The sequence below is a fragment of the Odocoileus virginianus genome, chromosome 32 (genome assembly GCF_023699985.2).
Source record: "Odocoileus virginianus isolate 20LAN1187 ecotype Illinois chromosome 32, Ovbor_1.2, whole genome shotgun sequence".
In the NCBI taxonomy this organism is placed as follows: domain Eukaryota; kingdom Metazoa; phylum Chordata; class Mammalia; order Artiodactyla; family Cervidae; genus Odocoileus; species Odocoileus virginianus.
The window spans coordinates 842,862-857,362 of record NC_069705.1 but is presented as its reverse complement, the minus strand read 5'-3'; the positions used below and the strand labels follow the sequence as shown (position 1 = coordinate 857,362).

At 42.7% G+C, this 14,501-nt stretch overlaps 1 protein-coding gene across 2 annotated transcripts in view; it reads left to right on the top strand.

Annotated features, from left to right (window-relative positions):
• Window positions 1–14,501, top strand: part of ZMAT4 (zinc finger matrin-type 4) — a 362,220-nt gene that overhangs the window by 200,856 nt on the left and 146,863 nt on the right. For both annotated transcript variants that reach the window (XM_070459721.1, XM_020876283.2), the window contains one exon: window positions 3,360–3,516. In XM_070459721.1, coding sequence (XP_070315822.1) covers window positions 3,360–3,516 — 157 coding nt within the window. The remainder of the gene's footprint in view (window positions 1–3,359; window positions 3,517–14,501) is intronic.

The window sequence follows — 14,501 nt, the reverse complement described above, 5'->3', positions numbered from 1 at the left end:
ACTGGGCTCAGCGCCTCCAGCCACTCCCTGATTTGTGCTTCCTGGTCTCCTGGGCTCTGCTCCGTCGTGGGTCTGGGGCATGTTCTGGGCCTGGTTGGAGAGACAGACGCCAGGAAATCATGTCTCCCTTTTCTTGCCTGGTTCAGGAAGCTCCAGAGCAGACCACATAAAGGGGTACAAGTGTCTATGACTTCTTTATGTTTTTAAAAGCTTTTTTTTTAATTTTTAAAAAATTAAAAAAAATTTTGGCCGCACCTTATGACATGCAGAGTCTTAGTTCCCTGACTGGAAATCGAACCCATGCCCCCTACAGTGGAAGCGTGGAGTACTAACCACTGGGCCTCTCGGAAGTCCCGCTTTGAATTTTTACCCATAGGAAACTCAAAGCACCTCAGCTTGAAGCACTTAGCAGGGATACACTTGGTGGGTCCAGCCTCAGTACCTAACCAGATGTCCTGAGGTTGGTGACTTGCTAGGAGAGACCCCTTTTGGGAGGCCCATCCTCTCTCCATAGAATCCATCTCTTTTCACTGACTCCCCACCCTAACCTCTAGCAGTACATTTCCTTAAATCTCATTTGTAAGATGTGATAAGGGTCTTGGGTAGATGCTAAGATTTAATACATGTTACCATTCCCAGGTGCCTGCTAATGCAGGAGATGCAGATTCAGTCTTTGGGTTGAGAAGTTCCCCTAGAGAAGGACATGGCAACCCACTCCAGTATTCTTGCCTGGGAAATCTCATGGACAGAGGAGCCTGGCGGGCTACAGTCCATGGGGTCACAAAGAGTTGGACGTGACTGAGCACGCTCACAAGGTCAAGCTAGTAAATGGCTCTAGGTGGGATTCCAAATCTCAGAGACCTTTATGGAGTTTCTCCCTTCCCCCACCCCTGAACTGCATGCCAGCCTCCTGGCGCACACACACACACACACACACACACACTCACACACTCACTCACTCATTCCAAGACTGAGTGCAGATTATCAGTGCTATTGCCAACAGATGCCTTAAGAAGGAAAGTTAGTTTTCTAACTGCCACAAGCTTGGCAAGGCAATGCTCTCCATCACTCTGGACATCTTATTGTTGTGCAGAAAAATACAGAATTCTCTTTCTGTGTCCCACCCCCACCCTCATCCTAGTCCCCATGCCCTTTTAAATTGCATCCTTTGGGGTCTGCCAGGAGTAGGAGAAGGGACTTTTGTGAGGCCAGATACTCCCCGTGGCTGCTCTTTTAACAAAGAGATGCTTTGCGCCTACCATTCCATTAAGGAATAGATTAACTCCTTATCTGAGAGTCCTCTTTACCCTCAGTTTCTAACTAGGCAGGAGGGGAGCCCGTGGATTAATCTTCCCCTCGCAGAATATAGGTAATTGATGACCTGTGGGCACAATCGCCAGGTCACGTGGTCTGACAAAGGATTTATTTTTTTCCAAATCATTATTCATTTTCATGAAGTGTTACAGAGGAATAAAAATCAAGCTGGATTTAAGTATTTTGTGCAGCAGTTAATGAATCACCTGTCTTGAAGAAAAGGAAAATGATGCAAACTCTCCTGGAAAATTCAGCCAGCATGGTCACCATAGCTTTATGATAGACTCAAGTTCGTTATGATAAATATTGGATTCCTTAAAGAAATCTTTTCTTTAAAAAAAATCTTGAACATGGGTTCACGTATCCTGGTGAGGCTAAAGTGTGTCAAAGCAGAGCTGAATGCCAAACAATAATTTCTACTAAATAATTCAGGCCCTGTGAACTCTGATATTTTGCTTACTTTGATGCCTAATGCAGATGCAATGAGAGAACCTTTTTCTCCTGGTACCAGATCCAATGTGTTCTCACCCACTGTGGCCCTTGTTTTTCTGCAGATAGCTCATATTCACCCATTTGTGCTGTGTTCCCAGTGCCTGGCAGTAGTGGTCCCTATTAAATAGAGGTTGAAGTTGGTCACTGAGAAAGTTTTGGTGATATTTATCATGAAGAAAATAATAGATTGCAGAGCAAGGACAAAACAGACATTTCAAGAAGAAGGAAGAGGCTACTTTTTTCTAAGGCTGAGAATTTATGTTAAAAAAAAAAAAAAGAAACAAGAAGCAGAAAGTAAACTAGTAAACTCTTGCTTAATCGAGCAACTATTGCATCAGCTTTAAGGTGCCTTTTGAAAACTGATGAGCTGTGAAGTGACAGTGCAGAGATCTATTTATAAGGAAAAATTCCTGAGCTCATCTGCGTGATGACCACAAAGTTTTCAGTGGTATAGAACATAAAGCCGTTGACTGAAATTGTGTCAAATGAGAAGATAGTTTAATGAACAGGGAGAAAGTATAGATAAACACTGTGTAAAATGGACCAAAACTAGCCAATAATTAACTAAGAATATAATTGCTTCTCAGAGAAGGAAATGGCAACCCATTCCAGTACTCTCGGCTGGAAAATTCCATGGATGGAGGAGCCTGGTAGGCTATAGTCCATGGGGTAGCAAAGAGGTAGACACAACTGAGCGACTTCACTTTCTTTCTTTCTGTAGTTCCTTTTGGAGAAGGAAACGGCAACCCACTCCAGTATTCTTTCCTGGAGAATCCCATGGACAGAGGGGCCTGGTGGGTTACAGTCTATGGGGTTGCAAAGAGTCGGACACGACTAAGCAACACACACACACACACACACACACACACACAATCAGTTCTAGTCTGATAACCTTAATGATCAGGTCAAAATTAAAATGATAATAGGAGAATCTAATATGTGTTGATTACTATTTCTAGGCATTGGATTAGCTCCTTTTATATGGATTGACTATTTCAATCTTCTCAACAATATTAACTAACTTACTCAATGAATATTAACTATTTTGTTGATAGTTAATATTAGGAGAAGGCAATGGCACCCCACTCCAGTACTCTTGCCTGGAAAATCCCATGGACGGAGGAGCCTGGTAGGCTGCAGTCCATGGGGTCGCTGAAGAGTCAGACATGACTGAGCGACTTCACTTTCACTTTTATGCATTGGAGAAGGAAATGGCAACCCACTCCAGTGTTCTTGCCTGGAGAATCCCAGGGATGGGGTCGCACAGAGTCGGACACGACTGAAGTGACTTAGCAGTAGCAGCAGTTAATATTCACAATACAAAGTATAAAAACCTCATTTTATAATGAAGTTGCATGGCATAGTGTAGGTAAAATAAGTTTTCATCTACAAATCCCACATGGAATAATATTCAATGTAATGCTTTAAAAAGAAAGAAAAAACAAGAAAAAGACTATGGTGAGTTTCATGTTGCAACAGAACGGAGTGGAACAAAGACATTGGAAGCCTTGGGGCTCGCTAATATTCTTTTGATCTGTCTCTCTCTCTCACAGGGAAATGATGCTGATATGGTGGATAAAAACAAATGCTGTACCCTCTGTAACATGTCCTTCACCTCCGCGGTGGTGGCTGACTCACATTATCAAGGCAAAATCCACGCCAAAAGGTTAAAACTGTTGCTAGGAGAGAACACCCCGTTAAAGACCACAGGTAGGTGAACGGTGGTGGTGGGGAGACCCTGACCTCCAGTGCCTGGCCGGTTCCTCAGGCTGCCTCTTCAGGGGTGGCTCCAGATCAGAGCAATGCCCTTCAAACCTGAAGGGATGGGCAGGTTGCCCGGTGAAACCCGCAGTTGTAAGGCCATTAAATCCAGGTACTGATCCTCTCAACCTGGCCCCTTCAGATACATGATTCAGCAGTTTGCATCTTTTGTTTCTATCCTGCGAGATGTTGCCTATCATATTTATTATATGTTATGTAAGGTTATCTATTATGTAAGGAATGCTGTCTTTTCTGACTTTGGTCTGTAATCAGCAGAGGTGATGGATAGTGTACTGTATGTTATTGATTCCCTACTGCAGACTGATTCATCTGTACCATTTTTTGTCTTTAGAAACACTTTTATTTGCTGACAACCATGGTGTGCCTTCTCCCCACCCACCCCACCCCAGGTAGCATTCCAGTCATCATCTGGGGATTCTGTGATTCAAGCCTATTAACTTTCACGATTAAAGGCTTAAATATCAGTAACAGAGTGTTTGACCTTCTAATTATTCAGAAGTAACAAAAAATTTCTTCAGAAGGCTATCTGGTCATAGAACTGAAATACTACCATTATCGTTTAATGAAGACAGACTATTAGAACAAGATTTACATGGTAGCAAATACGTTACTAGAATAGGTGATAATCTCAAGAAGTTGAGGGTATATTTCATGATGTCGACGTTTTCAGTGCAATTACAATGGAGTTGTGCATTGGAGCTGCCTGCCTAATGAATCATGCATAAATCGTGGGTGTAATTATTTTTAAATGATATTTTGGAAATTGAAGAGAATCTAAAACAATACTTGGCTTTTATTCTCACTGGTGTTTTTCTTAAGAAAAATATCTGCTTTTACCTAAAGACTAGTAGGGAATCTTTTCACTGTATTTTTCTACTTACTTGAACTGAAGAGTATTGTTTTTTGTAAAGGTAACTGTGACATTCAGATATAGGATGGTTGCAAAGCACAAGGAATTGGGCGAAAGCTCAGCTTGATTGAGGTACACTGTCTGTATTGACATTTGATAAGCAGGCACTTGGTTGAAACTCCTGATTTTTGCTCTCTAAAAGGTTGGATACTCACCTTGTAACCTACTCCCCCTCAAATCTCTTAAAATAGACACTTCAGAGAAACAGCCACTGGAAAATTTTTACCTGTTCTCCATGAATGAGTAACTAGCCCATTTGTTCTCCCTGCCTAAGCAGAGTATTGCTGTTAAATTTAATTTTGGAGGTAGTGATAGAAGAGAAGAGGCTCTGTCTTCGTTTATCACATCAATTAGCAAGTGAGAGTTATTATTTCTGTAAAGAAGAATCACCACCTGGCAAAAAATAGTTCTTGGTGAATTTCAACACATCCTTAAGATAACCAAGCACCAGTTTGTTTCTCTGAGTTACCCTCAAAGCTGGTAAATATAACTTGGGGGTAATTTGTTAGTTGCCTTCTATGTATTCCAAGGGAAAACAACCTAAAACTGCAGTGTTTACTTAATGAGTTACTTCTGGTGTTCACAGAGCTATCCTAGTCCTCACTGTGACAGACATCGAGTTGCTGGGTGGGTGAGGAGGGAATAGGGGTGGGTTGGGGGGTAGGGAGCACTCACAGCACTTGGTTCGGGCTGGGTAAAGAGATGCTGGTTTCTTTTGCCAGCATCTCCATTTCTGATCTAGTTTAGGTTCCCGAAGCTGCACATCCCCTTTGTGTGGCTTCACCTCTCATTCATTCTCCAAAGCTGCCTTAAGCAGAAAGGATCTGGAACGGGTTAACTTGAGACAGAATTGAAGAGCCTGGGAAGGTACATTGGTTCCCTGGGCTGACACTGATGTCAACCCAACTGCCATCAGGGAGCAAACGAAACAAGGCGTCCTCCTAGAGGGAGGTGAGTCACTGGGTACACGTGTAAGCAGAGGGCAGGCATTGTGTCCCGGGGCTCAGGACAAGGATGGAGGGCTGGGAGGAGGGTGGACTCCAGTGATGGGGATTCGGGGTACCGAGATCATCCTGAGACCAAGCAGGGTACCAGCGTCAGGAGAGTCAGGCAAATGGTAGCCTGAGGTTCTGGAGAAAGGAAAGACTGTTAAGAGCATGGCAGAAAGAAGGTTAGTTGTTTCGTCATGTCCGACTCTTTGCAACCCCATGGGCTGTAGCCCGCCAGGATCCTCTGTCCATGGGATTCTCCAGGCAAGAATACTGGAGTGGATTGCCATTTCCTCCTCCAGGGGATCTTTCCAGCCCAGGGACTGAACCTGGGTCTCCCACATTACAGGCAGATTCTTTACCATCTGGGACACCAGGAATCCCAAGAGTATGGGAAGGCACTGTTAGCCCCGAGCACTGGCTGGAAACCACACAGGAACATAGCAAGACCCTGGCTCCCAGGTCTAGGTTAGAGGTTGAGGCTTGGTCTCTAGCACAAATTCGGTTACTACAAATAGAGAATAAGGATCAAGAGGCAGCAAAAAAGAACAGTCAGGACACAGACTTCCTGAGCCCCCGAGTGAAGCTCCTTCAGATCCTTGAATGGCATCAAGACAGCCTACCATAAATCTTTACTGCCTATAGCTGAACCCAGCAGGGCTGCCTGAAGCTGTGGCTGGGGCTGCCCTCTGCCCGTCTAGGAGCTGCTCTGTCTAATCCACCAGGGTGGCTGGATATCACTTCTAAAATGAAAACAGAAGGAAAACAAAGAACATTATAAACCCAGCCAACTGAATTCAGAAGCAATCTCCCTCCTCAGGTGGGCTCCTGGAGATTCCCCTCCATAAGTAACAGGCTCTTGAATGGTGGTGACTTCTGAGTGGTAATTATTGAATGAAGCATGATTCATTTCTTCTCAGAGCTATTCTGTGTGATGAAGGAGAGCAATTTGTGTCTGGGAACCATCACCTTTCCTCCTACTCAAGATGCACTTTAAGACATCAGCTGAGGATACTGCAGAATTAGCTGGCGTTTGAGTTGCTTTTTTCAAATGCGTGTGTGTTTACTAGGATGTCTGAAATGCTTGGAGGTGCCGCTAAGGACAAAACCCAGTGTGTTTTGGAATCTCTGCTCTAGCTCATGCTTTTCTTTCTGTAAGATGAGAGCAGGGGAGACTACAAACTCACCGTGTTCTCCAAGGGTTGGCAGACCTTGGTGTAGAGGTCTTGCCCAGATCGGAGGCTAGGTAGAGGCTTCCCTGGTCATGTCACAGCCACACTGTGGGAAGCTTCTGGAGGTGACCCAGAGAAAAGAGTCCAGAACAGTGAAGAGCTTGGGAATCCTCTCACTGGAGGGCGCGGAAAGGAAGTGATGCTTTTGAGCATGGAAGAGAGATTACTGGGAAGGCTGTCATGGGAAAGAGAGAATCCTGCTGTGTGTGCATGTGAATGTGCATCATGCATGTGTGTGCTTGGATTTAAAAGATATAACCAATGAGTAGGTAGAAATAAGGGAACTAGATCTGAGCTCTGAATAAGTACTCATATTCAGAGATATTTGTTTTTATTTTCTGTCCATGACATGCAGTTTGTGGGGTCTTAGTTTCCAGACCAGGGATTGAACCTGGGACCTTTGTGTTGGGAGTGCAGAGTCTTAACCCCTGGACACCAGGGAAGTCTCAGTAATCAGACACTTAAAGGTGGACTGTGTGTCTGGGGATGAGGGGCTATTGAAGCAGAGGCTGGACCACTTGGCAGGGCTTTTCCTGAGGGGGTTCTACCATCATAGCATTAGCCCAGAGGGCATTTTAAGTTGCTAGATTACATGGTCAGCCTAGATGGCACTTTCAGTGCATCCCAGGTCCCCCAGCTCCTGCACTCCCCCGCTGTCCTGGGCCAGTCCCTGCCTCTGTTCAAAGAACTTACCCCAGAAAGGTCCATCTCCAAGGAGACCCAAACCATGTCCCTTTAAAGCATAAAACAAAAGCTTTCAACTACAGTTATTTCCCACTGTCTGCCACTAATCAAAGTGAGATTTGAGATCGCCCACACTCTATCAGTATCAGTTCAGTCGCTCAGTCATGTCTCACTGTTTGCAACCCCATGGACTGCAGCACGCCAGGCCTCCCTGTCCATCACCAACTCCTGGAGTTTACTCAGACTCATGTCCATCGAGTCGGTGATGTCATCCAACCATCTCATCCTCTGTCGTCCCCTTCTCCTCCCACCTTCAGTCTTTCCCAGCATCAGGGTCTTTTCAAATAAGTCAGTTCTTCACATCAAGTAGCCAAAGTATTGGCGTTTCAGCTTCAGCATCACTCCTTCCAATGCATATTCAGGACTGATTTCCTTTAGGAAATTTGGATTTCCTAATTCCTGATTTCCTTCCAGTCAGGAAGGACTAGTTGGATCTCCTTGCAGTCCAACTGTCTCTGAAGAGTCTTCTCCAACACCACGGTTCTAAAGCATCAATTCTTTGGTGCTCAGCTTTCTTTATGGTCCAACTCTCACATCCATACGTGACTAATGGAAAAACCATAGCTTTGACTAGACAGACCTTTGTTGGCAAAGTAATTTCTCTGCTTTTAAATAAGCTTTCTAGGTTGGTCATAACTTTTCTTCCAAGGAGTCAGCATCTTTTAATTTCATGGCTGCAGTCACTATCTGCAGTGATTTTGGAGCCCCCCAAAATAAAGTCTGTCACTGCTTCCACTGTTTCCCCATCTATTTGCCATGAAGTGATGGGACCAGATGCCATGATCTTAGTTTTCTGAATATTGAGTTTTAAGCCAACTTTTTCAGTCTCCTCTTTCACTTTCAAGAGGCTCTTTAGTTCTACGCTTTCTGCCATAAGGGTGGTATCATCTGCATATCTGAGGTTGTTGCTATTTCTCCCAGAAATCTTGATTCTAGGCTGTGCTTCATCCAGTCTAGCATTTCTCATGATGTACTCTGCATATAAGTTAAATAAGCAGGGTGAAAATATACAGTCTTGACATACTGTTACCGATTTGGAACCAGACTGGTATTTCATGTCCAGTTCTAACTGTTGCTTCTTGCCCTGGATATAGATTTCTCAGGAGGCAATTCGGGTGGTCTGGTATTCCCATCTCTTGAAGAATTTTCAGCAGTTTGTTGTGATCCACACAGTCAAAGACTTCAGCATAGTCAATAAAGCAGAAGTAGATGTTTTTCTGGAACTCTCTTGCTTTTTCGATGACCCAACGGATGTTGGCAGTTTGATCTCTGGTTCCTCTGCCTTTTCTAAATCCAACTTGTACATCTGGAAGTTCACAGTTCATGTACTGTTGAAGCCTGGCTTGGAGAATTTTGAGCATTACTTTGCTAGTGTGTGAGATGAGTGCAATTGTGTGGTAGTTTCAGCATTCTTTGGCATTGCCTTTGCTTGGGACTGGAGTGAAAACTTACCTTTTCTGGTCCTGTGGCCACTGCTGAGTTTTTCAAATTTGCTGGCATCTTTAATGCAGCACTTTGACAACATCATCTTTTAGGATTTGAAATAGCTTAACGGGAATTCCATCACCTCCACTTGCTTTGTTCGTAGTGATGTTTCCTAAGGCCCACTTGACTTTGCTTTCCAGGATATCTGGCTCTAAGTGAGTGATCACACCATCGTGATTATCTGGGTCATGAAGATCTTTTTTGTATAGTTCTTCTGTCAGTTCTTACCACCTTTTAATATCTTCTGCTTCTGTTATGTTCGTACCATTTCTGTCCTTTATTGAGCCCATATTTGCATGAAATGTTCCCTTGGTATCTCCAATTTTCTTGAAGATGTCTCTAGTCTTTTCCATTCTATTGTTTTCCTCTATTTCTTTGCATTGATCACTGAGGAAGCCTTTCTTATCTCTCCTTGCTATTCTTTGGAACTCTGCATTCAAATGGGAATATCTTTCCTTTTCTCCTTTGCCTTTCTCTTCTCTTCTTTTTACAGATATTTGTAAGGCCTCTTCAGACAGCCATTTGCTTTTTTGCATTTCTTTTTCTTGGGTATGGTCTAGATCCCTGCCTCCTCTACAGTGTCAGGAACCTCTGTCCATAGTTCTTCCGGCACTCTGTCTCAGATCTAATCCCTTGAATCTATTTCTCACTTCCACTGTATAATTTTAAGGGATTGATTTAGGTCATAACTGAATGGTCTAGTAGTTTTCCCTACTTTCTTCAATTTAAGCCTGAATTTGGCAATAAGGAGTTCATGGCCTGAGCTCCCAGTCTTATTTTTGCTGACTCTATAGAGCTTCTTCATCTTTGGTGCAAAGAATATAATCAATCTGATTTCGGTATTGACTATCTGGTGATGTCCATATATAGAGTCTTATGTTGTTGAAAGAGGGTGTTTGCTATAACCAGTGCATTCTCTTGGCATAACTCTGTTAGCCTTTGCCCTGCTTCATTCTGTACTCCAAGGCCAGATTTGCCTGTTACTCCAGGTGTTTCTTGACTTCCTACTTTTGCATTCCAGTCCTCTATAATGAAAAGGACCTCTTTTTTGGATGTTAGTTCTAGAAGGTCTTTTAGGTCTTCATAGAACCGTTTAACTTCAGCTTCTTCAGCATTATTGGTCGGGACATAGACTTGGATTACCGTGATATTGAATGGTTTGCCTTGGAAATGAACAGAGATCATTCTGTCATTTTTGAGATTGCATCCAAGTACTGCATTTCAGACTCTTTTGTTGACCATGATGGCTACTCCATTTCTTCTAAGGGATTCTTGCCCACAGTAATAGATATAATGGTCATCTGAGTTAAATTCACCCATTCCAGCCCATTTTAGTTCACTGATGCCTAAAATGCCGACGTTCACTCTTGCCACCTCCTGTTTGACCACTTCCAATTTGCCTTGATTCATGGACCTAACATTCCAGATTGCTATGCAACATTGCTCTTTACAGCATCGGGCCTTGCTTCCATCACCCGTCACATCCACAACTGGGTGTTGTTTTTGCTTTGGCTCCATCTCTTCATTCTTTCTGGAGTTATTTCTCCACCAAACCTCCAGTAGCATATTGGGCACCTACCGACCTGGGGAGTTCATGTTTCAATGTCCTATCTTTTTGCCTTTTCATACTGTTCATGGGGTTCTCAAGGCAAGAATACTGAAGTGGTTTGCCATTCCCTTCTCCAGTGGACCACATTTTGTCAGAACTCTCCACCATGACCTGTCTGTCTTGGGTGGCCCTACACAGCATGGCTCATAGTTTCATTGAGTTAGACAAGGCCGTGGCCCACGTGATCAAATAGTGAGTTTTCTGTCATTGTGGTTTTCAGTCTGCCCGCCCTCTGATGGAGAAAGATAAGAGGTTTATGGAAGCTTCCTGATGGGAGACACTGATTGAGGGGGAAATTGGGTCTTGTTCTGATGGGCGAGGGCCTAGGTATTATATTCAGAATCATCAGGAAAAGTTATTTGTATTTGTGGCAGAGACCTTGCTCATCCAAATATTCTTTGTTTCTGCCTTCCCCAGACTTTCAGATGATTGAGAGGAAATGTACTTTTTAAAAAAGTTTATTCATCTTATTTTTGTCTGCAGTGGGTTTCGGTTGCTCTGTGCAGATTTTCTCTGGTTGTGCTGGGCGGGGCTGCTCTTTCGGTGAGGTGCACAGATTTCTCATTGTGGTCACTTCTCTTGTTGCTGAGCATGGGCACTAGGGTGTGTGGTCTTCAGTAGTTGTGGCTTGGTTGCCTGGGTCATGTGGGACACCAAAACTCAAACCTGTTTCCCCTACATTGGAAGGAGGGTTCTTAACCACTGGTCCTCCAGGGAAGTTCACGGAGTAGATGTCTTAAGATGGGTTACAAGATGGAAGAGGGCCATTCAACTGACATTAGACTTTGCAAGAGCAGAAAAGAAAGCTTTTTTGCGATCCTTTGGGGCTGTTTGTTATTTCAGGAGAGTCTAATCCATCCTGCTTGATACATTGTCCCTGAACGTTACTGTTTCACACATAAGCTTTTATGAATACATCTATCATTCTTAGCCAAAATGGATACTGAGTGCTTTTTTTTATATAATTCCCCCAAATCACTGGCTTGACAGGTAATGGCATCACATTTAGCTGTAACCTTTCTTTCATTTTTTGACCCATAAGAGTTTGAAGCTGCTCTAGTGGTGTGTGTATCTTAACTTTAGGAGATGGATGGAGAGCAATCTGACATGCTTCAGAGGCCTTCTGGCATCACCTCTGTGCGATGACTGCACATGCAACACTTACTGGCACTTAGTAGGCATTTAATGAATATTTGTTACAATACTGAAAATTGGAAGGATGCATTATAATGAGAATAATGAGAGGTGTTTAAATATCTGTAGCTTGCTTTTCAAATAAAGTTGCCTTGCTTATTTAAATTTGATGTCAATGTGATGATCAAAGGCAGTGCTTTTCCAATTTGATAAGAAGTGGCATGCCTGGCCACTTGTCTGATTTTAAAAAACAAATTTGGCGAAACACAGAATAAAGGATTAGAGAAATATAGGCCCTGAAATCAGACTCAGCTTTATATTCTGGTTATATCTATGTGAACTTTTGCAATTAAAGTCCTCAACCCTCAATTTCATGTTGGTAAGATTATGGAGATATTGAGATTATGTAACTATAGTAATAAAGGAGAAGGTATATGTAAAATACTTACTATAGTCCCTACAACTTAAGTGTTGTATATATAGTTATACACAAACACTCAACCCTCAGTATTTGCAAAATTTTGTGTCTGTGAATGCACCTACTCACTAAAATTTATTTGTAACCACAAAATCAGCACTCATGGCATTTCATGGACCATGTGTGCACTTGTGTGCAAAGTGGTAAAGCATTTGAGTTGCCCTGTGTGTATATTCTCAGCTGACGGCCACACTCTGTCTTCTGAATTTCAACTCTCATGGGGCAAACAAGTGCCTTTTTCACAGTCTAGTTCCTGCCAGGTATTTTGCACTTTTGTGCTTTTTGTCGGAAATGTTGCCATTTAAAATGGCTCCCCAGGACAGTGCTGGAGTGTGCGAGAAGGATGTGATGTGCCTTGTGGGAAAACGTGTGTGTTTAGATAAGCTTTGTTCAGGCATGCATTATAATGTGGTGGATTTGAGTTAAATGCTAGTGAATCCAACATGTATGTGAAAGAAAGTGTCTTTAAACAGAAGCACATGTACAACAAGATTCTATGTGGACCAGTTGGTCAGAATGTGGCCACAGCCTCGCAGGAACCTAACTCTATTCCTCCAAGGAACACTTGATCAATGTTTGCTAATTCAGTGGACTTGGAGAGTTTATAGAATGTAACTACCAGGAATAGCGAAAATCAAACGTCTATGTGATAAAAGTTCCTTTATATTCATTTATAAAATGAAACTTTCAAAAAAACCTGTTCATCTCTCAACCACAAAATAAAAATGTATTATGTTTTAGAGATCCTGCAGTGTGGTAAACGATAGTTGAGCAGGCTGACTCTAACCTCATGAGAAAAATCAATGATCGTAACTGATAGTTGTTAAGATATTATATCAGAAATATCACCTTCATCATTTCATTAAATCTTCAAAATAAATATAAAGTAGTATTAGCTCCATTTTGTGGATGGAGGTTGAAATTCTATGGGGTAAGGTGATTGCTTGGTGTCACATAATGAAATACACAATAGGAATTTGAACTCAGGACTTCTTTTTTTCAATTATTTATTAATTTGGCTTCGTCGGATCTAAGTTGTGGTGCAGCCTTGGTAGTTGCAGCTCTCGAACATAGTTGCCCCAAGACATGTGTGATCTTGGTTACTGGACTAGGAAATCAAACCTCTGTCCCCTGCATTGGAAGGCGGCTCCTTAACCACCGGACGGCCAAGGAAGTCAGAACCCAGGACTTCTGACTGCATTTTCTAAAGCTTTTCCCTTGATCCCTCAGTTCAGTTCAGTTCAGTCGCTCAGTCGTGTCCGACTCTTTGCGACCCCATGAATCACAGCAGCCAGGCCTCCCTGTCCACCACCAACTCCCAGATTTTACTCAAACTCATGTCCATCGAGTCGGTGATGCCATCCAGGCATCTCATCCTCTGTCGTCCCCTTCTCCTCCTGCCACCAATCCCTCCCAGCATCAGGGTCTTTTCCAATGAGTCAACTCTTCGCATGAGGTGGCCAAAGTACTTGCTCTCTAGGTGACAATAAATAATGTTTCGTAAAATGATCTACAGACTTCTGCTCACCTAATGAAGAGCACAGTTCAAACCCCGAAGCTGTCACTAAGATGATTGAAAGCAATAAAGATGCAAGGCTGATATTTATACAAAAATGTCACTCAATTAAAAAGATGAAGCTCAAAAAAAAAAAGAGAGAGAGAGAGAATTTCTCATTTGTAGGAGCAGTGAACCACCCTGTGAGGAAAGACACGGACAGCCAGTGATCTTGGGGGCTCTGCTCATCCCGTGTGTGGGTGTGTTTATCGTATATTCCTCTTCTTCTTTTTTTTTTGTATATTCCTCTTCTGAAACCATGTTGCTTGTCTCCATTTATTCCCCCCTTATTTCCTGTTGAAAATGAGGGAGAGTTTCAGAACTTTTCCATAAATTCCTATGGCAGACACTGAATTGCTTCTTTGAGTTTTCTGTTGAATGAATAAAGATCAGGGTATTCTGGATCTCTCTGAAACTTTCATAAATTCACGTTTTGAATAATATATGCATTTCCGGTCCAATCCGTGCCTCATATCCACATAGAAGAGTTTCTTTACCACAGCAGTTCTATCATCTGAATCAGGTTATTTGGGTTGCCTGGCAGAACCTGTCTGGATACTTGTTTTAATAGATGCAAACAATAGTTTGTCAAACAGGCAGATCCTCACAGCAGTGCATTTTCTTTCGAATTAGGAAAGCTGCCATGTTCTAAGGCATTGTCTTCAGATCAGTGCATTTGTTCTGATGATGCCTTTGGCTTATCTAATGTTTACAAATACAGCAAGTAATAGATTTACAGAATTACAGAGCTGGAAGGCACGTAGCAATTATTATTTC